A 26,518-nucleotide genomic window follows, 5' to 3' on the forward strand; every position below is an offset into this window, starting at 1 on the left:
AAGAAAAAGTATGTGAACCTTTTGGAATTTCAGAATCAGATCACATTTTATGAAATATTAATGCAGTAAACCATTAAATTCCAAAAGGTTCACATACTTTTCCTTGCCACTGTATACAATGGAGAAAAAGATAAATATAGCAGTAAAAAAAATGAGTACAGTCACTATTGGCTTCTTGTAAACTCTGTTATGTCACTGCCAGTATTTCTTAGCCTTTAATCCTGGGTACCAGGAAATTGTTCTTTCTACCAGACAGAAGTGCCAATATGCCACTTCATTAGCCAGACCGTAATATTTACATACAGTAATATGATCAATGACGGATGTTAGCACTTTCAGTAGAGTGTTGCAAGATCAAACCATCCCATCACATGGGTGGGTGCACTCACACCTATTGTTCCTAAGTTTTTCTTTGACTGAGCAGGATCCATAATTTCATCTGTGCTGCTCTGATCACCTCTGTAGTGAATTCACATAATGTTCCTTTGTTGTTTACCTCTGATAACTATGTTGTGTTTAAACATGCACATGATTAAGTACTATAATTAACACAACATAATAAAAAGGAAGGAATCATTGCAAAATGATTGGATGGTGATTAAAAGCAGTATGCTAATAATAACGAATGCACTTCACAAGAAATAATATTGATTATCAAACTACATTGGCTGCTTTTACCCTTAAAATTATTGGTTATCTGTGATCCTGGATCTGGTATTTCTTAGTATCAGATAGAAACCAAATGAAATTATGCATACTATATGACCTTCTTTGAAAAAAATCTAAATTGCATTATCATTTAAGAATAGGAAATTCACAAAACGTATATTTAAGAGCAAAAGATTTTAATTTACAGGGATCCAGATCGTATAAGTTAATACTTTATCAGAGTCATACATATAAATAGGCAGTGCAAAATAAATGAACAGCGTCAGAGGACATGCAGAATATCTTAGCTGGGTAGACTTTACAGATTCATTTTAATCTCTCAACTTGAACATCACATTAACAGGAGGCCTGTGTTGAAGCTCCTGTATCACATGACCAAGGAAACGGCATCACATTTTAATTTTCGCGGAAGTTACCCATGCGACCGGAGGCGCACCGGCTCCACAGACGGGAAACATCGCACTATGGCCTCGCTCTGAGCTTCTCATACGGCACTAGTGTACATACCTGCCCGGCAATCTGTTACCATCCACGCCTTGATCATGGACCTCCGGTCCAGAGGCTTTTTTAGGGGTCATCGGAGTAGTCAGTAGTACTCCAGAAGTACTGTATTATTTGAGTTTGAGCACTGTCACTTTTGCACGCCCGGGGATTTAAACCGAAGTGACAGCAGGAGCACTCACCCCATCTGCCGGTTAGCAACCTAGCTCGCTAAGTCAGTAACCAAGAAGGACATCTCTTTTCTTTCGGAGTAAAGGACAAGGAAACTACAGCACCAGTACTTTCATTAACAGGAAAGAGAAAAGAATCTGATTCCCCGAGATCCCATCTTACACCATATTCACTTTTGATACCCGGTAAGAGTAAAAACAGCGGAGGTAATGTCAACTACATCCGAGCTTCATTTTTGTCAAAGGCACTCAGGCTAGCTAGCTGCTGTTAGCTTGATGAAAAGGCCCTGCCGGTTGACAGGGCTGCTAGCATGCTAATCTCGAACACAGAAACGCCCAAAACGGATAAAAAGCAATGTAATGTGAATGTTTTAACATTAAATTGGTGTTGACTGTGTGGAGGCGTTGTCTGAAGTCGCTGGGCTAAAATTAATCAAACGTTAGCCGACATGACAGCCGGGGTTGCTCTTTCTCGTGGCTAATCTTGATGTGGTCTCCGCAGGCTCGATAATTAACATCGATGCCAACTTTTAAAAAAATATTCATTTGTTTTAGACTTGGTGTTTGGTTGGTGGCAATTTGACTGAAACGGGGTCTTATTTGTGCTTTGAGCTCAGTATTGGCTCAGATTAATGGTTTCATTTAGCTACTCGTGTCTTTCTGGGCCTGTAACTAAATGGACCATCTCCGACGAGGCTGAGCTAAATGGCTAACTTTAACCAGCAATAACTTCTCTGTAGTCGGTGCCAAGTGTGGCAGCATTATTGCCTTGAGGTATTTGTTATTGTGGAGTTTTATTAGTAAACATATCGTCTATCAGCGTTGTAAACTTATCACACAGGAGTCTGTAGGTTAAATGTGGACTCGGCCACGTAGCGTAACTAACGTAAGAGAAGTGACAGTGGGACACGTAGTGCTAGCCGGCTAGCGGCTAAAGTTAGCTAACGGTTTAATCTGCTGCGACCAGGAGTGCTGCTTCGCTAGCGGGCCAGAAAATACTTCGTGTTGTAACGTATTCAAGACAAAGTGCCGATCGCTATCTAAAGTACGTGGCTTATTTTAAGACGGTTCACAAGACCCTCGGTCATCTTTGCTGGGTGACTTTTATAGCAGCTGTCTGCATTGATGCCCTGTCTAAGCAAAAGCATGGCGCAAGCTAGCAGCTAGTTAACTGTGGTGTTTCCCGTGTGAGCAGGTGGATGGTGTTTGACACGTCTTCTCTTCGTAAATATCAGTTTATGCTAATTTCAACATGACCTAGCAATTTCTGCACCTATATAACATCCTTTTATATCTTTACGGGGAAAAAAGCGACGTTAACTGAATTTATGAACGCTTAGCTAGCACAAATAGAGGCATTGAGGCCACTGTTCACACAGTAAATGAACTTTGACCTGAGGTATCCATTTTCTTAGTCACTGGATGCCAAAGTGATTTTTGTGGCAGTAATGTGTGAGGTAGAAACAGTTCTTCAAACCATTTGAAGTCACTCACATCCCTTTTTGTGTCCGGTATGCTTTTTGCTGTTCGGCCAAGCACCATCTGTTCAGTAGAGTTTATAGTGGGGCTGGAACAATTGTCAAGAATCCCTTTTTTTTTATTTTATTTTTTTATTTTTTGGAGTGATTTATTAGCCATCACAACCATTCTCATTTCTATCAATAGACAGCTTTGGGTGGAGGTGAACACAGAGTTCATTGCCCTCTGATTTGAGCAAGAAATCCACAAGGATATTAACACTATTTCCTTGTAAGACTGCATGCATGAGCAGCACACAAGTGAACAAGATTGTGGGGAGGTGGTGGCGTTATCATAGGCAAAACCAGGGACCACACCCTCACTGCTCTGTTAGATGTTGCCACACTAATGGTTCATGTCTTCATACTGTGCTGCCTGATATCTGACTATAGCTGTATTCATGTTTATTGAAAATTTACTACATCACTGTGTCAAGGTGAATGTTTCACAAAAATTACAGTAATTTAAAAGAGAATCGCTTTTGATGAATTTATTTTATGTAATTCTCGTCTCTTCCTCAGGAAAGTTGGCAACACAACGCCACGCTAATGCAGACCCATAAAAGAACGTGAAATGAACAAACCACCACAGCCTATAACGGGACCCACTTCTGTCCCAAACCCTGCCCCTTCCCCTGGACTGACACAGGTGAGAGCCACGAACCTTGTAGGATTCAAGTTGTTTTTGTAGATTAAAGTTTATTTAACATCTGTTTTTTTCTCTGTCATTAAGGCCGCCTACGGTCCTGGACAGCCCCCTTCTCTTGTTTTTGCCACCCCTCCACCTCCACAAATGAACTCAGCACAACAGCCAAGACAGGTAAAGTTCACTGCATGTTCTTTTTCTTCTATCTGATAAGGTTTTTGCATTCAGTACACAACATGTTTAGCCCTGTGTGAGAACCCTTCCTTTGCACTCTTTCACAACAAATTCTGACATGCTTCTGCTAAGGCTTTGGCTAAATCGGTGTATCTGTGCCTGTTATGGCCTATTTGCCATCTTTGTCCTTGAATGTCTATCTTGACTCTTTTCCTCTTTTCTGCTGTCCTCCCAGTTTGCTGCAGGGCCCCGTACTTTACACCAACAGGTACTAACACCCCTCTCTATTCCTTACATACATCCCCTTTGTTTTCTTAGTGTAGTGCATGCTTTCATTTCTATATCAGATTTTTATTTGGGAATGCCGTAGTGTCTTATGAGTTGGCTTCCTGGGGTACAGCAACGTAGACTTCAGTGTCTTTTACAATAAATGCGCGTTTCTCCATACAATTCTTTATTTGTTGCCTGTTTAAGTTTTAAAAGCAGTGTTCACACAGGCCTTTAGTTGTCATGCTTCCTCTATCTGCACATATTTGCAGTTTTTTCAAAAGCTTCTATTTGTCTTCATTTCTGAGACGTCATCCCAATCCTGTTGAGATGGTGACCAAATGATTCTTTTAATCTTACATTCTTAGTCCTGTAGTCATATTTAAAACATAACGATATTTATTTTTAACGTAACCTACTCTGTCCCCACTTGGCGCTGATGCCTTTCTGTGGGTCAGTTTAGTATCTTAATTGTCTTTGGTACCTGCAGCATCCTATATCTTTAATATCGCATGTGCCTGCAGCCCTTAAACAAATTTGTTAACCACTTAAAACTGGGTCCCGCAGGACTTGAGGGGGTCCCCCTATATAGAGGCTGCATGCACAGCTGTATATTTGTCAGCTCACGTTTTGTGTCAAATAGATATGCCACTGCCTCTCATACTCCTTCTTCTCACATCTTGTGATCTCAACCTTCCACACTGTCTGTTGCCCTCATTTTCACCTTAATCTCACTCCCTCTCTTGCTTTCTGCTCATGTGTTGTGCGGCTGAAGGGTGGATACAGAGCATTACAGGTAACAACTTTTCTCTTTGTCCCCCTTTAACTTGGGCTAGCTTTAGTGTGGCCAGGACACCATGACATTGAGTACTATTTAGCTTCAGTCTAACCCAGGAGCAACTTGCTGTACACAGCACCTGAGAAGCGGTGCCCTCACTTGCTGTGAAAGCATTGCATCGAGCTGAGGCTGTGTGTGATTAGACACACCCCCACACAGGCAAAAATGCTGTTACATTCTAACACATGGGTTAGGATTGCTATAGTAAAAGCACTACATGCCCACACAGAGCAAGTTGCTTTTGCTAACATAAATTCTTCATCCTTTTTTCCTTCCATTTTTCCCCCTCATCTGTTCTCCAGGGTTATTATCAGAACCGACCTGCCATGGCCACCAGTGCTCCGAGGGTGCAGACAAGTAGTGGCACTCGACCTGTTGGACCTACTCACGTCTACCCACCCACTTCCGGGATGGTGATGATCTCCCAGCAGCAGCTGCCTTTCCCTGGCTCCCCTCAGGGCTACTTCATCCCTCCTGGACAGGTTGGGATACATATGACATTGTATTACATTATGATAATGTTGTTTTTTGGCTACCTTAATGTTGGAATCCTATAGAGTTTCTGATGTATTGTCTTTTAGATGTAATCAACCCTAACCTTATTTAAGAAGTCCACTGTAACCTACTCAAGCTGTTGATGACTCATCTAATCTGTTTTGCTGCCATGAATGCTTTAAACTATTTTCAATGAGTCAAAAAAATAGCAGCCAGAGGAACTCATACTGACAACTTCCAACAACTTGAATTAATAAAACGGGCAGGACACACTACAATATTTATGTAGTTTGACCAAATGTAGACAACATTTGGACAAACTACATAAATATTGGAGTTGATTATCTTATTAAGATAACCAACTCCAATATTTGTGTCAGAAAAGAAATGCTATATTTAGATGAGTACAGTAAAGAGATCTAACTGAGGCTCTCTTGCCATAGTTTATTCTTAGTTTCTGACTTTAAATTTTACTTCTGCAGTACCGGGCCCAATACATGCCTCCTGCTCAGCAGTATCCTGTGACTAGTGGTACAGCAAGCTTTTATCCAGGAACAAGCCCTGCTGAATACCCTCCTTATGGTAAGGGGTTTTCTGTCCAATGTCATTAATAACCAAGCACAACCGTAAACATTATTTTTCAAAAGCGGTATAATCTTTTGCGTTAATAGGAAACAAAATTTAACTAAGGATTTTAAATTGAAACATCTTCTTTTTGGCCAGTGTCCATTTTTGTTAGTCAAAAGATGTATTGTGGTTTTGCTTGGCGGATTTTTTTATTTCTTATTTTTTTTGTCTTTTTGGGTTCCTGTGATGATGAATTGCCAGTTGCATGTGGTCTGGCTTAATTCTGCTTTGGTCTTTGTTCTATCTGCAGTCTCACCTGACACTGCCTTATAGGTCCCTTGAAATGGGTTTGAGGCCAAAACTTTCTTTTGCTGGATGCACTGTGTCCTTATGAAACAAGCTTTTTGTGTAGTATTTAATGTTAATCTTACAATGATATTATTTAAAAATATGTGAGAGTTTGTTAAACATCCAGGACAATAAATATAAGAAGGAAGGAAAGCAAATATTTCGGCTGTAGCCACTACACTTTATGGAAAATGCAAAAGAACTTTAATGTCTCCAGGTAAGAAAGTGTGATAATGGACTAACGAAATATGAGAAATAATGTCATTTTTGGCAACAAGGCAAGAGAACGATGAAGGCACTGTTCATTTCGTGGGACCTTTTTAACACCCTGCCTCCTCTGGATCCTCTCATTAACTCATTCTGCAACTGTCTCTTCCTGCCCTCTTTCCTTCTTTCCTCCCTCTCCCGTCCCTCACTCCCTTCCTCCCCTTTGCTGCGTTGGTTCAGAGCCCTCTCTTGCTGCGAGGGAGAGGCGGGGTGGTGGGGGGAGAGGGGGCGGGCGAGAGAACGGCCGTCTCTCTCTCCACGGCGCTCCTCTCACCTCCCAGCGCTACCCCGGTGAGTAGTGTGTGTGCTTGTTGTCGGTCAGCAGGCTTCAGTGGCAAAATCTCTGTGGCACTTCCTGTTTGTTCTTTGTTTTTTTACACACAGTACGTTTTACATGCAGATGTGATAGAAAATGAAGGTCACAAATGGGGAGGGGGAGCACAAAACATTTCTTTATCAGTACTTTGATAAAGTAGCAAAACTTTACCTTTGGAGATTTTCTGTCTTAATTATAATCATAATAAGAAACTACACCTATACCAATGCAGCCTATTGTAGTCTGGTACAGGTTGTGTAATTAGCGTTTCACCTGCAGAACACCAAAACTACACTTATTGTGTTGTGATGTTACAGATGCTCTGACTATTTCCTTCTACTCTGGGGGGGGGGAAGAACATTAAGCAAGAAACCACAAGTTCCTAATAAGTGAAGTAAATTTCAGTTTGATTTTACACTGAAGCTGAGCAGTATATCTGCCGGCCTGCAGACATTCTTAATTAAATTATATATTTTGACTACAGTGAAATAAATGAAGTATTTAGATTTTTATGATCATAAATCATCCAGCAATACTAAATATATGTAATGATACCACAGCACAGTTAACATGCAGTTTCTCCTCAGACTACCCAATCGGGGTCTGATCGTTATTACTCACAACATTTGCATCATAACCAATTTTCTTTCAAGTGTTTTTGAGACTGAATTGAGTTGAGTTACACAAGGGACATTACCAGACTTACGGGTTTATAGTTTCAAAGTTCACATTTGTTTTCCTTCTCGCATACCATTATATAAACAAGTATGTTCTGTTACTGTGGAATTTCTTTTTTTGTTTGTTTTTTATGTTTTAAGGTCAATTTATCAATAACATGCAACTTGAAGTCCGTTTTACAGCTGTTTCATTGATGTTTCCCACTGACGCAGTGTTCTGACAATACATAAACAGTGTTCTTAAACAAAGAAATCTTGTTTGCTGGATGGTTAGTCAAGTTTCTCCGGTACTACATTTGACACTTGCTTTCTTTTCATTAATGCTTTTTTGTTTCATTTTACCCATACAGCAGGAGCATACTATCCAGCTCAGCCACAGTACCCTCCATCTGTCCAGCCTGCACCCGTCATGATCAACCCCGCCCAGCAACAGCAACAAGCCCCACCTCCTCCGCAACCACCAGCACAGCCACAGGGCCCACCAAAGAGGGAACGCAAACCGGTAGTGTGTCACAACAAAAGGGCAACGCGCCTCTTGTCTGAGGTCAAAAACAGTTGAATGGAGAAAAAGTGTATTGTTTGTTCAATGTGGAACTTTCCCTTTTACCTCAAAATAACAATAGTATTTATTATGATGGGGAGCTGCTATAGTTCACTACTGGCTGAATCGTTACATGCCGTTTGTATTTTTGAAGTTGGATGCATATTTTGTGGAAACTAAACCAATATATGTCGTGTCACCTGATAGATAAGAATACGAGACCCCAACCAGGGCGGGCGTGATATAACGGAGGAGATAATGTCAGGTGGACGGTCCACGGCCACACCAACTCCTCCACAGGTAAGAAACTTTCACACTATTTTTGAATTAACTTATTTAAACTGACCTTTCACTGATAGGAAGTCGCAAATGCAAATGCTTTGTAACTGTGAGTGAGTCTTTTTTTGTTTTTTTAAGTTGTTAGCTTATCTGTACTGGCTTATGATTTACTGTATGTTTGGAAAATAAAGTGAATTAGAAGCACAGTAACAGAATACAAGGGTGAAACTTGATGTTAAAGAAATGTTTTGATGTAGAATTTTTTTTTTTTTTTTGGCTAAATGTAAAGCAAAAAATGAATATTGTACAGTTTCTGTAAGAAAATAAAAATTACTTTTCACTCACCTTTTCACAGTTTTGTGACAGTGTCAACTAAAAGTGTAAAATGAGATCTTAAGGATTGCATTGCAGGACTTTTGTAATGGATTGTGTCAAATTTATATAAATGATTTTTTTATTTGGTAGATTTAAAAAAAACTTGTTTTCGGATTATAGGCCTCCTTAGCAGATGTAAGTCCTGCACAGACCAATGGCGAAGTTATACAGCCTGTTGCTACAGTGACAATAAGAGGTGTGTACATTTAATCATTCAATTTTGTCTAAGCAAACACTTTCCTTCATAACTAATGTCTCTGTTTCATTCATTTTACTGATCAGATGAAAACGTGGAGCTGCCTCCTAGCACAGAAACACCTCCAGCACCTGTGTCAGCAAGCACAGAGCCTGTGGTGGAGGCCAAACATGAAATGGACAGCCAGCTGACACCACCTACAGAATTAGCTGAACAATCTGTAGCCTCTACTGCTGCTGATGAGGTGTCATGCCCACCGATAAAAGATCCGCCAGCTTCCTCTTCCCTCCCTCCTGTAGCAGCATCTACTACTCCCCCTGTTGAGGTGGTAAATGACGTCAGTACTAAAGTCAGTGACACAGTAGATGCTCCTGTCAGCCCTTCGACATTGATAGCAGAACAAGAGGCACCTTTAAAACAGGAAGATAAACAGGTATCCCCAGCTTCAGCTGAGAAGACCCCAGAAAAGGAAGAAAAGAAAATGGAGGAAGTGAAGAAAACTGAGAAAGAGGAGCCGGTGACTAGCACCAAGTTACAGCCTGCAGCTGAGGTTGCAGCAACAGTTACCCCTGTTAATGTGGCAACAGAAGAAACGACTACAAAGACAGCAATTGAAGTGTCTCAGCCTCTACCCCCTGCACAGGAACCGGCTTCTCCAAAGACCCAGACCAACACCCCAAGCTCTGCTCCAGAACCTAAACCCGTACCGGCAGAAACAGCAGAGCCTCTTCTCTCCAACGGCCTTCCTCAGGACATCAAGGAACTGCCTGAGGATATGGCATTTTCAGACACTACATCCCTTGACAAGTCCAACACTTCTCAATCTCAGGAATCCACACCTGTGGCCAAAATGACTACGCCAGCCCAGGAGGAGGTGGAGGAAAAGAAAGAGGAAGAAGTGAAAGAGAAAAGTGAGGATGCTCCTCCTGCCTCTGTTACCTGCCCTCCAGAGAAACCTACTATGCAAGGTAAGAAGTGAATTATTACTACATTTATGATTATCATTGTTATTCTGGATTTGTATAATTTTTTAATGTCAATCATTTTCTTGTGCTTTTTTTAAAGCTGCTGTGTGTGTGCCAAAGAAGAAGAAGAACATGAAGGAACTGAACAAGAAGGTCATTGGAGATCTCCTGGATGCCTTCACAGAGGTGTGTATCAATCTGCGTGACAACATGAAAGATGACACGGTGTCTCTTTGCTTCAAATACTTCAGCAGTGTCAGCTGTGTCAATAATATTTTGAGGTTTCGGAACGTAACCTTCTCTCTGTTAATTTCTTCCTGTTGTGTTTGCTGCAGGAGCAGGTTGCCAAGCCCGTTTCTGAACCTTCTTCCACTCAGGCCGACCCTGTCCCTGTTGCTCCAGCTGAACCTCCCGCTGATGCTGCAGACGAGACCTGGGAAGAGAAAGAGGATAAGCAGAATGCAGAACCTGACACGCTTAATGCCAAATCTGAGCCAGCGGAGCAGAAATACCAGTACAAAGAAGGTTAGTTTTCACTGAGATTCTTAAGAGGCAAATAAAAGAAATGCTTCTAAACAAAATGAAATTTGCAAACATGATTTTATCCCATTGAATCCACACATTCAAGAAACATTTCATTAGTCACATTATGTAAACCTGACTCAGGTCACTTTTCCACATTAATTAAATCCACTTCACACCTCTCAGAACAATGGAAGCCGATAAACCCTGAAGAGAAGAAGCGGTACGATAGGGAGTTCCTCCTGGGCTTCCAGTTTATTGGTGCAAGTATGCACAAACCAGAGGGCCTGCCTGTCATCAGTGACGTGGTCCTGGACAAGGTTAGTGATGATTTGCTTCTTTGTTTTGAACTTGACTATAAAACATCACATTTTGTAAAGCTCGCACTTTATTCACAAGTCAGATTTTTTTAGAACTAGCTAATACATAATTTTGTAATTTGACATAATAAAATATAATTTAAAATGAAGCTACATCATTAGTCATTAGTGTGGGTAACAATTTGTCAGTCTTGCAAAGGGGAAAATTGGAAAGGTCCTGTCCTGTCTTAGTGCTTTGTATTTTTTTTATGAGGACTTGTCTCATTTTTCTTCTTATTACATCTTTAGGTAAACAAAACTCCACTACGGCCTGCTGACCCAACTCGACTCATGAGTGTTGGTTCAGATTTCACTCCCTCATATTTGGGAAATCTTGGGAGCAGATCAGTAGGAGGACCACGGGGCCCAGTAAGTGAACTTGTCTGTGCCTTTTCTCGGCTGGTTTCTTATGAAAGGAAATTGTTCTTTTATTTTTGATTGTTCAATACATTTTCTTCTCATTTTTAGCCCCCAGGGCCACGTCGGTCCCAGCAGGGTCGCAAAGAACCCAGGAAAATCATCAGCAGCATGTCCCTCAATGACGATGTGCAGCTCAACAAGGCCGAGAAGGCGTGGAAGCCCTCGGCGAAGAAGCCCAGTCGTAGTCGCAGTGGGGAGGAAGTTGACGAAGAAGACCCTGAACAGAACAAGACTCAGGAGCTCTTCAAGCGTCTGCGCAGTATCCTCAATAAGCTGACTCCTCAGAGGTTTCAGGAGCTGATGAAACAGGTCACAGAACTGACGATAGACACAGAAGAGAGGCTAAAAGGAGCTATTGATCTCATCTTTGAGAAGGCCATCCTGGAGCCCAACTTCTCTGTGGCCTACGCCAACATGTGCCGCTGCCTTATGGGGGTAAGTTGTAGGATCAGGTCTTAGGCTTTTTTTTTTTTGCGCTCCAATGATGATTGCTGTTTTGTGCCACGTGTCTGGGCCACTGAATGTTTATGATGGTACTGAGGAACTGAAGGAGCACATTGTAAATGACTAAATTTATATTTCTGTTTTTTAAAAATTTAAAATACTAATTCTACTCAATCCTGCCTTCCTTCAGTTGAAAGTCCCCACCTCAGACAAGCCAGGAGTTTTTGTCAACTTCCGTAAACTGCTGCTCAACCGCTGCCAGAAGGAGTTCGAGAAAGACCAGGATGACGATGAGTTCTTTGAGAAAAAGCAAAAAGAGATGGAAGCCTCCAAAGACGTAAGAAGTGTTGCCTTTTATGGTCACTGTCCTTACAATCATATTTTAGTTTTTACCTGACTAATGATTTTACTGTGGTGCTGACACAAACACCCACTTGTATCTGCTCACAGGACGAGGAACGTGAGCGCTTGAGGGTTGAGCTGGAGGAGGCCAGAGACAAGGCCCGCCGCCGATCACTGGGTAACATAAAGTTCATAGGTGAACTCTTTAAGCTGAAGATGCTGACAGAGGCCATCATGCATGACTGTGTAGTGAAACTACTGAAGAACCATGATGAAGAGTCTCTGGAGTGTCTGTGCAGGCTGCTCTCAACTATTGGCAAAGACTTGGACTTTGAGAAGGCAAAGGTGGGTGACGTGTAAACAGTCGGGTAAATTGGATTCCATGCCTCCCTTGATGACTTTTATTTTTGTGCCACGTGTCTGGGCCACTGATCATTAGTGATGGGATTGAGGAGCTGAGGAGACACTACTCTATACACTACTACTGGTCCATATGCTAAATGTATACTCTGTGTTTTACAGTCATGATTTATTCAGTGATGTTTTTTTTTTTTGTGCTCCTATCAGCCTCGTATGGATCAGTATTTCAACCAGATGGACAAGATCATCAAAGAGAGAAAGACCTCCTCCAGAATCCGCTTCATGCTGCAAGATGTCTTAGACCTTAGAAGGGTAAAGATTAATTAATCTGTAACAGCAGAATAAAGCAAAGTGCTGAAAACAGACATTTCTGCTAGTGACTAATGCCGAGAAGCATTGAGAAGTTTTCCTAAAAGAATAAAATGTAATAAAGTGTGTATGAATATCGATATTAAAGGAAACATCTTTCATCTCTGATCCACAGAGTAACTGGGTGCCTCGTAGAGGAGACCAAGGTCCTAAAACAATTGACCAGATCCACAAGGAAGCAGAAATGGAGGAACATAGAGAACAGATTAAAGTTCAGCAGCAGCTCCAGTCCAAGAAAGACGGCGGAGGAGGCAGAATGGGAGGGAACATGGGGGGCCGGGGCCCTCACACACCAGGAGGTGGCCGGGCTGCCCAACCTCAGGATGAGGGGTGGAACACGGTGCCCATCTCCAAGAATAGACCCATTGACACCACCCGCCTTAGCAAGATCACAAAGGTAATGTCCACTGGAGTTTTTTATCCAGCTTTAAATTGTTATTTTAATGGTTGTCGTCTTAGTCTAATCTACTCTTTGAGGCCTTGATTGAAGATTGAACACTGGTACATTGTGATCCTCGAGGCTAATGTGATCTACCAGTTGGTTTAGTGGGGTTTGTTTGTAAATGTATGTTTTGGTTTCCCTCTAGCCTGGTGCTCTGGACTTCAACAATCAGCTGTTGGCTCCAGGTGGCAAAGGAATGTGGGGTAGCTGGGGAAAAGGCAGCAGTGGTGGAACTGGAGCTAAACCAGCAAGTGGAGAACAGGGTAAGAAAGCTTCTTCAGAAAGACTGTATGGCTAAGGTTGCTTAAATTGTTACTTATGTTTTTCTTTTAATTTTTTTAAGATTCTGGTCGTCCAGCGACAAGCACCCTCAACCGTTTCTCAGCCCTTCAGCAGTCTGGCTCATTGATGTCTTCAACAGACTCTGATCGCAGAGTTCCTCAGAGGTATTTAGAAGGGATACTACTCTCAGCCACTAATGCACACATGACACTTAATGAGAAATATCAACACATTTATTGATACACAAATGGAAGTACAGATGACATTGTATATATGGATACTCCACAGTGGATTATCAGATGTAGTCGAAAATACAACACTGTGATAAAGTGGACCTTTTGCTTCACTTAAAACCTTTAGGTCAAGCTCCAGCCGTGAGCGTGGTGGAGATAAAGACAGGAACGACCGTGACAGAGATCGATTTGACCGATTCGATCGCAGCGAATCCCGGGAAGATCGTGACGACAGGAGTAGCCGGAACCAAATCACCAAGAGAAGCTTCAGCAGAGAGTCACAGGAACGTGGCGGTAGGGGAGGCGACAGCCGAACCTCGACTGAGCCTGTGCGTCGCGTCGCAAGTATGACCGATGACAGGGACAGAGGAAGTCGGGATAGAGGAAGTAGAGACAGAGGAAGCCGTCACAGAGGTCCAAGCAAAGATTCCACAGGTATCTTACAGCAAAAAGAAAGATTTAAAAAGAGAAGCGTTTTGTCCACAGAAATGTGATGATTGACTGAAATCAGAATACAGGAAGTAAGAGGAATGAGCTTTAACTATTGTGACACTGTTTTTCCGCAGTTAAGCGTGACAACGCCCCCACCCCTCCTCCTGCTCTTCCTAAGCCTGCCTTGACTGAAGAGGAGGTGGAGAAGAAGACAAACGCCATCATTGAGGAATACCTCCACATTAATGACTTGAAGGTACAGACAAGACACTATACACATTCACACGGAGCAATTTGTGTGGTGAATTTTACAGAAACAGGATCAAATTAACTGATGGATTTTGTGACTCTTCTCCAACGGCTGACATCTGATCTTTTGTTGATGCAGGAAGCGCTGCAGTGTGTGGCAGAGCTCAACAGCACCTCACTGCTCTATGTTTTTGTGCGGAACGGTGTTGAGTCGACACTTGAGCGCAGCACTATTGCTAGAGAGCACATGGGCTTGTTGCTGCACCAGCTTGTAAAGGCAGGGACATTGCCCACTCAGCAGTACTACAAAGGGTGAGGAATAGCATCATCACACCGCGTTCCCATTGCTGGGAAGGTTTTAGGGAGGTTAAGGTAACAACGGGGTGTCTTCGTTTAAAGTGAGACTGAGTTTGTTTTTGCGGTTGTAGGCTACAAGAGCTCCTCGAGGCAGCAGAAGACATGGCCATAGATATACCTCACATCTGGCTTTACCTGGCTGAACTCATCACCCCCATGCTCCATGAGGGAGGCATCCATATGGGACAGCTCTTCAGGTGAGCTCCAGTGTTGAAAAGCTGCATAAATTGTGTTAATGATTGAAGATGGCCTGATTTTACACTGGCCCTAAACATGCAGCTCAGCAACATCAAACATGAATCTGTAGGATTTCTCTGACACACAGTTGCACATGTGCCTTTCTCAATCAGTAGGATTAATGGACATATTTTACAGTCCTCTAGGTCACTGAATATTAATTTAGTATTGAAAAACGGCTGAAACGTAATCCAATGTAATTTTGTCTCCAGGGAGATCTCAAAGCCTCTTGTGCCTCTGGGGAAGGCCGGCGTACTGCTGGTACAGATCCTCAGGTTGCTCTGCAAAGGGATGGTATGTCCTACAGAAACACTTTCTGGATTCCCACTTAAACAACTCTTTCATTACAAAATGTTGCAATTAAAAATCCTTAGCAGAAATTTGCATCTTAAATTGACTGGATTTTTTTTTTCATTAGACCCCTAAGAAGGTTGGAGCCATGTGGACGGAGGCTGGGCTGAACTGGAGTGATTTCTTACCGAACGACGAAGATGTCAACAAATTTGTCACTGATCAGGTCTGTAAGCAACAGCAGTAACAGTAAAACAACCACTCATGGTGGGTTAAGGACATGAGGGTGGAGCTTTTCATTATGGATAATATAATTGCAAATACTAGTATGATTTTTAAATCCTACCTGTATGATTTTATGGAAAGAAGCAAAAAGTGATGTTTCTAAAGTTACAATTATGTTTTTAAACTTTTTTGTTGTTGTTAATTTCAGAAAGTGGAGTTCACCACAGGAGAGGAGACTGAGTCAACGGAAATCGGTAAGAAGAAGGCCCTCAGTGGAGAGGAGCTCAGCAAACAGCTGGACAGACTCCTTCAGGACAAGGCAAACAACCAGAGGATCAGAGACTGGGTGGAGGTGTGTGACGGCTCATGTTTTTCTCTGTGGGTTTTATTTGATTTTTGAAAACGTTTTGTAGGAATTTCCGTTGTTTAAGTGTTAATTTCCCCTTCCCTTCCAGGCTAACTTGGATGAGCAGCAATCGGCTTCCAACCAGTTCATACGAGCACTGATGACGTCTGTGTGTCAGTCTGCTATCATATGTAAGTATGACTAATACAGCACGTACAGGAAAGGCCTGTCTTTCTAAAAATATCCTCTAACTCTTAGTCATCAGCAGCACAAGCACAATTTACAGTATGTGACTTGATAAGGAACAAGAAATTATCTCGGTTCATGGTTTATCTGAACAAGTGTTTACTTTCCGTTTCAGGTGACAACCCGTACAGGGTGGATGCTCAGCAGATCAGTCAGCGAGCCAGTCTGCTGCAGAGATATCTGTGCGACGAGCAGAAAGAGCTGCAGGCGCTTTACGCCCTGCAGGCTCTGATGGTACACATGGAGCAGCCAGCAAGTGAGTGTCCTGCTGATAATCTACCTCTGCTAGGAGTAAAGTGCGACAGCATACAGAGGGGCCATAACAACAAAGTAACCCTGAAAGAAATGCTCTAAGCCGATAGAGTTCACAATTTAGAGATTTTGTTTTGATTGATCATTATGAAAATATGGTCTTCACTGAGACAAGGTTTGTGGTGTTATTGACAGAATTGTTTGACATATATGAGTCTAACTTTGAAGGTTTCTAACTACATAAGGTTCCAACTCATTACATCACACTAATGTTTGAATTGACAAACTTCGATTCAAACTTGGAGACACCACAGTTATACCATGGTATGATTTGATCGGTGGAGCTGTCTTAAAAATCAATTGAAATCCCTTTTCTCAACTGCAAAATGAGCTGTGCTGAGTTCATTTCATTAAAAATGAAATTTCTAATTTGCTGCAACTGTTTCATTAGCAATGTTAGTCACACTGACTCGTGTGTTCTCTCTGTGCAGACCTGCTGCGGATGTTCTTTGATGCCTTGTACGATGAAGACGTTATCAAAGAAGAGGCCTTCTACAAATGGGAGTCAAGCAAGGACCCTGCAGAGCAAACAGGCAAAGGTGTGGCCTTGAAATCGGTTACCGCTTTCTTCACCTGGCTCCGCGAGGCCGAGGAGGAGTCTGACAAGGAGTAAAATACTGAAATGAAAGCTGCTGCTCTCCCTTTTGGCAAGGTCAGGGCTCTGCAGACAGCTGTGGAGAGTTGAAGACAATATTGCCAGAGAGGCAGACTCAAATCAATCCTCAGTGAGGATAAATCTTTATTTTATTTTTTTCCTTTGAGAGATGGACTCAGAAAACAATCACTTCTCTCTACCTTCCCTCTCTTGCTTCCTCATTATTTCCCCACCTGCTTGTCACAGCAAGTGTCCTCATCAAATAAACTTGAAAACTGATTCAGCAGGACTGCTTGTTAACGAGGTGTGAAGTATCCCACATCACTACAAAACTTTTTTTGTCGCAGTAATACGAACCGACCGGCTGCTGCTTTTTATGGTTCTAGGTAATTATAAAGCCCGACATCCTATCTGTCCTGCAAGAATAAACTGCAGGGCGTGTGGTGTAGTGAGTTCGCCGATATGTGGGTATCATGCCATAACGTGTGTTCAATCCAACAGAGCTCTTCTATGTCTTTGTCCCTTACTGGAGTGTGCAGCATGACTGAAGTGTGTTTCTATTAATGCTACAGTGGACGAACCGTTGACAGACAAATGTACATGAACTAATCTGAATTTGATGGAGTTTTTAAAGCAAAGGTTGTCTATTTTCTCTTCTTGTTTCCTATCATGAAACTGCAGAGGACAGAAATGTGGAGAACTGATGTTGACCTTTGACCTTGACTACTAGGGGGTGGTCTTAATGCTTCCTCTAAGCCATCCTCTCCCATCCCCAGTAGTTAACCACACTGACTGACTCTTCATCTTTACCTCTTCTGTACTTCAACCTGAGCTGTTGTAGAGACACTTAATGACCCAATCACCATTAAAACTTGAAATCTACAGAAAATTGACTTGATGAAATATATAAAGTAAAAAAAAAAAACAAAACAAAAAAAAAAAAACACAGAAATGATCCGAAAGCCTTTTCTACTTTAAGTGGAAACTCATTTCAGGAGCGTTCTGTAAATATATAATAATTATAACTTCTTTTTTTTTTTTTTTTTTTTTTTTTTTCAGTTTTATTTTTCAGAAACAATAAATTGCTGATGTTATTGCAGTGTATCCTTTTCCAGCAGCAGTTGTCCAGATGCAGAGAGGTGATTTAGATAATCCATTGATTATTAGTTTTATTGGAATTTTGTAAATATTTTTTTTGTTTGCTTTCTTTATTTAAGAAATTACTGCTTCTTTTGCATCTGAAACTGGAAAGATGAGGTAACGGAACATTGCAAATAAAGGACTTACGTTGCTGAGCAGAGTTTTGTACATGTCTGTGTGAAACAAGTCGGCTGTTCTGGTTGGCTCGCAGTTGCAAACTGTGGTTGTGGTTGTATTACGAGCAGCTACAGGATATGACCTTTACCAATCGCGTTAAATATCGTTTTTGTCATAAATATGCAACATATATGGGTGTACTTGATAGATTTTAAGATTGATGTATTCAGTATTTGCAGACACTGTGAGGTAAGTTACTGAGAGTGGGTCAGGTTGGACATGTGCATCCACATCGAGAGGCGCCTGTCTGCAGACATAGATGAGGCATTGGTCGACCTTTAGATACAGCTGAAAGTTGAACATATTTCATATTATTCTTATGCCCTTGCTCAGAGCTTTTCCTAACCACTCAACCTTATGGCCACACTGTAAGTCCATCTTCATTGATTACCTCTTGGTAGCTGCCTAATGTGTCTGCACTGACCCCCTGTTCCTGCTGTCTGTGCCTGTCAGGTACAGCTGCTCACACATGGGAGCTTCATCGTCATTCACAGTGTCGCCACTAACGATGATCTTATCTTTTTATGTATTGATCAGTGCCCATTACAAGTTATTGAAATGATTTTAAATTGCAGCACAGTTTAAGTAGCCTCCATGCAAACACAATCTTACAATTTGATGGCATTGAACTCTTTACTCGCCACCTTTTTTTTTTTTTTTTTAATCAGTGTGCAGTATGGATGTGTACTAAATGTCTGCTGATTAGTGACAAAATATAAAAAGAGCACAAGCGGGATCTGCAGGTTACTTTATGTTGATGTTGGTTGCGTGGGGAGGGGGGGAGATGAGACAGGCTATGACACCGCCTTGCGCTGATGACGCTTGGCATCGGGAGACATTTGGGCAGCCTGTGCAACCCATATACCGAGCAACAAATGGTGCGTGTGTGCTCGACGTGTAATGCTGGAGTTGGGGAGATGTTTCCGCCGACTGGGGGGCACTAACGCTGCCCTGCAGACCCTGTAGCAGGAGGACGAGCCGCGCGCCGTCATCTGTTGATCGGATTGGAAACAATTAAGCGCATTATGATGAGCCGAGGCGGTCCGACTTCCAGGTAGGTACCGAGAGTCGCTGTGAGGGGGAAATAATGACCACAGGAGCATCGTTAGAGCTGTGAAGCTGCACATACAGAGCAGGATCGGCTCTTGGTATTTCCGTGGTGTTCTTGGGAGGCACGTATGGAGCTGCTGGTATGCAGACGCAGACTCCAGAGGTTGCCAGGAGACCCGCTGCCGCATCCGCGTCTTATTTCCCCCATAATTGCAGGCTACAGGCCTGCACCCAGCGGGGGGTGGGCTATGCATCAATCCTAGAGTAAAACCAACAGCATATCATATCATGTCAGCAGTGCAGCTCTCTCTGTGCATGCCAGGTGCAGACACACTGGCTTAACTCGACTCCACTTGTTGGATCTTCAGGTCATAGCTCTGGGGATGTCAGAGGGCGCATCGCGACTTGTTTAGTAATGAGTAGCTACGGTGATGTCAAAGAGACACACACGCCAGTCTGTGTCTGCAGGGAGTACAATAAAAAGCATCAAAACACTCCACGAAAGCAGACTTCAGGGACAAGTGCAGACACACACGTGGTTATTAGGACGGATGCCAATTAGCAGCAGTCGCCACAGCTGCAAAACATGCAGTCAGCATGTGGAAGTGTCCGTTTTTAACACTAAATCACACAGTTCCCAGCTGCAGAGAGACCAAAGCATGCGCATGCTCACTGGGTACAACAATAGAAAGTATCAAGGAAGGTTTAAGGTGATGATAAAAAAAAAAAAAAAAAGTCACTTTGCACAAGTCATGGACATATTCAACCTGTGAGGAGGGATCTCGACAGACACAAACCAAAAGGCAGAACCACTGGCTCCCATTCATGCTAAATGATTTATGACCTGCCACATTATCCACATTTGTATCAGTATCTTTTTTTGTTTTTTTTTTTGCAACAATGTGGTTCAAGGTGTGAACGTCTGTAGTGTCTGTGTCTCAGGAGGGGGCCGTGAGATGCTGCACATGCTGAACATATGTTTATCAGTGTCGAGCTCCAGTGACGTCTGCACGGCCCGCAGGTGTATTGTGCACCTGAAGCTCTCCTCTGAGGCGTGCTGAACATCACACAGGCAGTGGGAGTTGTTCGCTCCTTCCTCTCGCTGCATCCCAGTTCCCTTCTTGCCTGTTTGACTGTGGTGCACATTTACTGTGAGTTTCGACTTTCAAACTAAGCCTTTAACCACAGGAGTCTTGCCTTTTGTTAGTTGCTTTGGGAGCCAATCAGCTTAACACCATCTGCACGTGCACATGTGAGTTGTGTTCAGGCAACATGTTACTTGCTTGTTGTAAGAACTAAAAAAACCAACATATTTCACGCTGCCCCCTCGTTCCGGCATTACATATTCATCTGTCCTAACAGATCTACTCTGTGTAGCCATATCTATATTTGATTTTAAGTTAGGCAGGGCTATCTCTCACTTTTAAGAGGGATTGGGAGCTTTGGGGTGAGCAGACGTAGCTGGGGCTGAGCTGGTCACACGACACACGCCATATGTTTGTCCCATCGCATGGAGACTGCCACTGCTGCCCTCACCTCCTTCACCGGCTTACCATGGCTTTAGCATCTGTGCAGTAAATATAGGGCAGAGCTATCTGGTTGTCTGCCTGGTGGTTTAAACCAGTAAACCCGAGCTGTGACTTTTAGTTGTGTTGGTTTGCTGCACTGTGACTTCTCTGCGTGTCCACGATGAGGCTGAGGTCCAGAAGTAGAAGAAGAAGAGAGAGACAAAGGGAGCAGGAGGTAAAAAAAAAAACAACAAAACATTAAAACAGCAGATTTCCATTTGGAGTGAAGCTTTTATTTTGGCAAGGTAGCCACGGTTGTGTGTTGCGATGCTTGTCCTGCAATTTGTGTTTGAGCTGGAGAAATACTATTCGGAAATACCTGGGAAGCCACTGGACCAGATACACACAAATATAGACAAAACAGATTTTCTGCTTTAATGCACTGGTGCAGAACACGAACGTTGCTAAAATGAAATCTGTCTTGCAGGTGAAATTTGAGGAGAGTGAAATGATTCCAAAGTCGGGAAAATCTCCAGCAGACTCACGGAAAAGTGTCGGCATCCATGAGTTTGCAGCTCTTGCCAGATCCTCCTTGAATGGTAACAACCTTCCCCCCCCCCCACACTCTGTGATTTAAAGTATGCGTTGAGCTTTGCAGTCTGACATCTACCTCTCCGTGTCCAGGTATCTCTCAGGCAGTGAGGGATCATGTGACAAAGCCCACCTCGCTGGCTCAGGGCAGGGTCGCCCACCTCATAGAGTGGAAAGGCTGGCCCAAACCAGCGGAGCCTCCATCGGCCACCCACTTCAGCTCCTACTGCCATTTGACTGAAGGAGAAAAGGAGGCTCGGTTTGCTGCAGGTATTTACTGTCTGTCTGCAACCTGTGTGACCTTTACCATCCCTCAACCGAGGATTTGTTCTAGGATGTAGTAACATAAAAGTGCAGTGTAGCTACCTGGTGTCACTTGTCTTTGTGGGTGCGTGTGGCTGGCTCTCACCCTCTGTCATGCACCCAATCCCCTAAAAGTCCTGCATGTCAGCGGTGCGCCCCTCCCACTGCGCTCACTCTTGGGTGATGACTTGTCTTGGCAGCAGATGGTGGCCTATTAGACACTCTCCCAAAACACTTCACTGCCCACCAATGGTACAGCAGCTCCTGGCGTTCGGCTGTGACTCATCCTCTCTGGTGCCAGTGACATCGGGATGGTTTGATTAAGATAAAGAGAGAGAGATGAGGGGGAGGTAGGGGATGAAGGTAGGGGACACAGTGAATGGACATTGTGTACACTGTATTAAAAAAAGAAGATTTCAAACAGGCTTGTGACCAAAGCTGAAACACTGTGTCCATGTAGGCATTATTAGATTGATAATTGATTGTCGAGTCACCTTTTAATCAGAAATGTCACACATTAGCTGCTTCTTCTTCTTTGTTTATATCAGTGTTAAATTCCTATTTTTGTATTTTGGTCTATTGTTTAGAAAATAAGCAGCTACAAGATGTAATTTTGGGCTTTTTCATGATTTTCTGATTGTTCCATAGACAAAGCTGTTTTTGAGTTTTGGTTCAGTCTGGTAGAAAAAGAACAGAGGAAAGTGAAAAGTACTAATATGTAACTGGAAATATCTCGTATTACTGTGCCTACCTTGTTTAACACAGATGTAAATATATGAGTGAGACAATAAGAGTAGTCATTTTTATTGTCCCATATTTTCTTAGGAAAATTTTATTAATGAATTTTCCCGAGTTATTAAGCATTAAATAGAAGTACTATATGTAAAACCAAGTAGGAATTAGTGTGAAACGGATTAAGAGAAAAATATTTAAGACACCACCACATTTAATTTCTTGGACCTGTGCTCCTGTCAGGAGTGGCAGAGCAGTTTGCCATTGCTGAGGCAAAGCTGCGTGCCTGGGCGTCTGTGGATGAAGAGGATGAGGAAGACTCCAACGATGAAGACTCCCACCACAGCGAACAGACTCACACCTTATCCAGCCAGAGCTCAGGTATCCAGATCTGCTGCTATTTTGTGCATTTCATTTCATTTCACTTCATTTCACTCGTCGTCATCATTACTGACACCTCGCCTCATCTTCCCAGCCCCTCCATCCCCAGGTGTTCTGACTCTTTGCTCCTCCCTCAGACGCCGCCACCTCCAATCCTATTTTCGGAGCGCCACGCCAGCCTGAAGTCGACTCTGGCGAGGTCCTGCCCTCCGACAGCCCCCTGGGGTCCATCATCAGCGGCAGCTTGCTCTGTGGCAGGCCTGCGTCTTTTAGTGACCCACGTTCATCCCTGACCAATTCACCTACTTTACCCAGCGACTGCATGAGTCCGTTCCTGGAGGAGGAAGAGGAGCAGCTGGCTCCTTTGCGTGAACAGCGCGGTGAGGTATGTGTCCATCACAAGGCTGAGTGGAGGCCTCGGGGCAGGAGCAGCAGATTTGACTCCTGCTACTCCACGTCTCACTCCGAGTCTCCTGGAGAGGAGGATGAGGACGAGGAGGAGGACGAGGATGGCAGCGTGTTCCATGAGGTTCGGGTGTGGCACTGCAGCCCGAGGAGCTTCTTCTCTGACCGGGCCTCATCTGGAGTGGCGTCGTTCGACGAGGATGAGGAGAGGGATGAAGCAGAGGAGAAGAAGGAGGAAAAAGAGTATTTGATGTGATGTGTTGTCCATCTTTGTCTCTTTGAGTCCGTGTTGATTCTGGATATGACATAATCTGTTCTGCTTTCACTGTAAACCTCCTCCCACCTCCTCCTCCTCCTCTCTGTCCTCTGATCACCTCTCCTTCACTCGCTGCCTTCTGTCGCTCATCCTCCCTTCGTGTACTGATCTCGCGCCACAGTTTATCTGCTGTAAACGGTATATAAGTGGGAGACTTCAACCAGAATGTAAAGCTGTTGTTCAAACTGAGTTCTGTACATGTCTGTGAAGGGTCACGTGTTGCTATTACATTGGTTTTCTATGGATATTTTGAAGTGTTGTTTTACTTATGTAGGTCGGGCTATGTTTGATACTGAATGTCCTGCATATACAGTATAAATGATTTTTGTTTTTTTTAATAAAATACGTTTTTTTTCTTCCATAAACAAACAGAAGAAACAATTCATCAGCTTCTGTTTTAAAGGTGTTTTTCTTTCAATTTAATCATTCGCTCATGTACAAAAACAATTTCATGTTCTCTGAAAAATAACAATGGCTGTTGAATTTCAAATGCATAATTCTTCTATGTACAGAGCATGTACGATCTCATCCATGTATTTTCATATGTACAAAGCATATACAGGCCAGTGCCATATAAAGGGAGATACTACAGACTTATTGCTTAACTAGATACGCTGCAAATTAGCTTATACACTCTCTACAGTTAAATCCTTATACGTTATCTTATATGGCGAGCACTACTTCACATTCTATATGCAAACAAAGAGAAGACATTAAGAAATTGTTGCACAAATGTTTACACAGACAAAAAAAAAAAAGGCGAGCCGAGTTGGTGTGATATCACGTAAGAGTGAAGTATGGCTAAAACAGCTGCATGAAGCTAAAATACTTACATCCATTTAAAGGTTGCAACAAGGACTCACACACACTTTTCTCTAAAACAGTTTTGGGGCTTGTGGGTTCTCACTGTGCTTCAAACAGTACTCATTCAAATACATTTCTCAGTATTTTATTAGAGGCCAGGCTGGAATAAATGTACCAATATCCAATACTGGCCGTGTGTGAGTGTAAGCGAGAGTGATTATGTGCTCTGTACAACAACCAGTGTCTTCCTTTCACTCGGGGATCAAGTGGCGTTTCCTAATCATGCTATAAAACACACATTAAACAGTAAATTCACATAGGAGGTGCAGAGGCAGTTCAAACCGACTGACACTCTTCAGTGCCCTTGTTGAATCAGCCCCCATTAAGCCAAACCAGGCTACATGTGCCGTAAATTATATTCATGGTAATTACAATGTGCTTCAACATCATCTGGAGCCCTGTACTAAGCGTGGCGGACCTTTGGAAGCTGCCTTTGTCACTGTGTGAGTAGATCCCACCTGATTTTAGGATTTTAAGGGGGTTGATATGGACACAAATATTTGCCAGTAAAAGAAAAGATACTGATAATGATAAGCTGTGACACATAACTGGAGAATCTGGACAAACTAATGAGGAAACTGATACTATTAACTGAGCCTTTACTGCATTATTACTGTTAATTTATTGCATATCAGTCAACACATAACCAACACCAGTACGCTTTGTTATCTCCATTATTTCTGACCCTCTTTGATGTGAAAGTTCAGTTCGAGTGAATAGGTAGTAGTTGGAATTCATACCATCATGTGCTAATTTGATTCATTTACCATGTTTATTGTTGTTCTGTGCTTTTTATCCTCCTTTTATTTTAACCTCCCATCATTTGCGCGTAACTTATGTCTCTATCTGTAGTGTGTGAAGTCATGTTTACGAATGAAGATTCAAAACAATATTTAAGAATCTGCACCAGATCTGAAAATGGCAAGGAAAGTGTCAAATAATCTCTCAAACAAACACACCTTCACACATTCACACACATTCTCACACACACACACACAGACACTTGAAAGATAAAGTTGGTAATATGATTGTCAGTGTCAACAAATCCCCTGTAAAGCCAAAACCAGCCTTTTCTATTAAGCCAACGTTTGATTGATGAATTCTTGTTGTTCGAAAATAAGAAATAAATAAAAAATAAATAAATACAAGCCACAATTTTGTAAACGTTGCTGAGATCCCGTATTACAGTACAACAAATGTGGGCATCATCCTTTATCTTTGATGAAAATCATATTTCTATGCTGTCAACTCACAAGAGCCAGAAGAGTTGCATTTCAAAAAAGTCCAAATTCAAAAGCTGGTTTATTTTTTTTGAGTTTTGTTTCACTGTACTTTTGATAAAATATAGACGTAACCATGTTTTAAATCAGCAGAGTTCCCCTTTAACAGTTGCTTTTGCTTTTCTTCTCACAGGATTTGTTGACACCAATAAAAAAATAAAAATAAAACCACTTTTATCCTCTAAACAAACATCTGCACAGTTTCGAACACTAAATGTCACATCCACTCACTCATACCACATCATTATAAACTCAGGTATCTAGGCTGGACTCGGAGGTGAGTGAGACCTCGACATGTGTAAGAAACGCCAACGTTCACGAGGCGACAGTATAGATCTGATCATTGATCCTCGGCGTGAGCGGGGCTGCCCTCTGCCTCAGGTTCTAATTGGTCCTTGTTCAAAGATGGGCTGGCCTGTTCCTGCTCCGTTTCGTCTGGCTCAGGGGTGCGGGTTGGGGGGTCATAGTCACAGGCCAGCTCTGACTCCTCAGTGTGGGAGGGGCTGCAGTCAAAAGTAAACTCTGATTGATCCTCGGTGAACGAGGGGCTTTCCTGGAGCACCAACTCCGATGACTGGTTTGTGATGTCACTGGGGCTGGTTTCAAACTGCAAACTGGTTTGGTCTGAGAAGTTGACAGGGATCTCTTTGTACGCGAGATCTGGCTGGTCCTCCACGTCAGGAAGGTTGGGTTCCCGTGGCAACGACAGCCCCCTGTGGCGGATGCACAGCTTGTGTAGCTCTGTTACCTCAGACACATTCGTGCTGTTCCCACTGTCACGGAAACTGGCCAGCGGAGGGCGAACTTTCACTCCAGTCACTGTCACTGAGCCCTCGATGGCCTTGCGCAGCTAGAGGCAAATAAAAATAAAAAAAAGTACAATGATAATAATTCATTATC

The 26,518-nt window shown here is 42.7% G+C and overlaps 3 protein-coding genes and 2 non-coding genes across 10 annotated transcripts in view; 4 read left to right on the forward strand and 1 right to left on the reverse strand.

Annotated features, from left to right (window-relative positions):
* Nucleotides 1–1,086: 1,086 nt before the first annotated feature.
* On the forward strand, nt 1,087–18,169 carry eif4g1a (eukaryotic translation initiation factor 4 gamma, 1a). 2 transcript variants are annotated; one of them, XM_026374066.1, is made up of 31 exons: nt 1,087–1,526; nt 3,380–3,506; nt 3,591–3,677; nt 3,913–3,945; nt 5,085–5,264; nt 5,760–5,859; nt 7,803–7,996; nt 8,201–8,293; nt 8,768–8,843; nt 8,930–9,811; nt 9,909–9,994; nt 10,144–10,333; nt 10,517–10,650; nt 10,939–11,058; nt 11,158–11,544; nt 11,744–11,890; nt 12,004–12,240; nt 12,463–12,567; nt 12,740–13,021; nt 13,212–13,329; nt 13,410–13,512; nt 13,709–14,016; nt 14,148–14,269; nt 14,402–14,574; nt 14,691–14,816; nt 15,069–15,150; nt 15,275–15,373; nt 15,581–15,724; nt 15,828–15,909; nt 16,080–16,220; nt 16,708–18,169. In XM_026374066.1, exons 2-31 carry the CDS (start codon nt 3,432–3,434, stop codon nt 16,887–16,889), a joined length of 5,088 nt encoding a protein of 1,695 aa, XP_026229851.1. In that variant the 5' UTR covers nt 1,087–1,526; nt 3,380–3,431; the 3' UTR covers nt 16,890–18,169. The 2 variants fall into 2 exon arrangements, with proteins under 2 accessions (XP_026229851.1, XP_026229852.1); XM_026374067.1 differs by having other exon boundaries at nt 7,803–7,954.
* On the forward strand, nt 11,586–11,662 carry LOC113172553. The gene has a single exon (XR_003299767.1). It is a non-coding gene; the product is annotated as a small nucleolar RNA SNORD66 (small nucleolar RNA).
* Nucleotides 12,282–12,358, forward strand: LOC113172554. Its single transcript, XR_003299768.1, has one exon. It is a non-coding gene; the product is annotated as a small nucleolar RNA SNORD66 (small nucleolar RNA).
* Nucleotides 18,170–19,031: 862 nt separating the features above from the next.
* Nucleotides 19,032–25,604, forward strand: fam131a (family with sequence similarity 131 member A). Of its 2 annotated transcripts, none has more exons than XM_026375171.1 (5): nt 19,032–19,242; nt 21,234–21,345; nt 21,431–21,607; nt 22,616–22,753; nt 22,891–25,604. In XM_026375171.1, exons 2-5 carry the CDS (start codon nt 21,255–21,257, stop codon nt 23,412–23,414), a joined length of 930 nt encoding a protein of 309 aa, XP_026230956.1. In that variant the 5' UTR covers nt 19,032–19,242; nt 21,234–21,254; the 3' UTR covers nt 23,415–25,604. The 2 variants fall into 2 exon arrangements, with proteins under 2 accessions (XP_026230956.1, XP_026230955.1); XM_026375170.2 differs by lacking the exon at nt 19,032–19,242 and adding an exon at nt 20,913–20,981.
* Nucleotides 25,605–25,749: 145 nt separating this feature from the next.
* Nucleotides 25,750–26,518, reverse strand: part of clcn2a (chloride channel, voltage-sensitive 2a) — a 31,590-nt gene continuing 30,821 nt past the window's right edge. For all 4 annotated transcript variants that reach the window (XM_026375166.2, XM_026375165.2, XM_026375167.2 and 1 more), the window contains one exon: nt 25,750–26,468. In XM_026375166.2, the coding sequence (XP_026230951.1) occupies nt 25,959–26,468 (510 nt within the window). In that variant the 3' untranslated portion in view covers nt 25,750–25,958. The remainder of the gene's footprint in view (nt 26,469–26,518) is intronic.

The sequence above is a fragment of the Anabas testudineus genome, chromosome 17, assembly GCF_900324465.2.
Source record: "Anabas testudineus chromosome 17, fAnaTes1.2, whole genome shotgun sequence".
Classification (NCBI taxonomy): domain Eukaryota; kingdom Metazoa; phylum Chordata; class Actinopteri; order Anabantiformes; family Anabantidae; genus Anabas; species Anabas testudineus.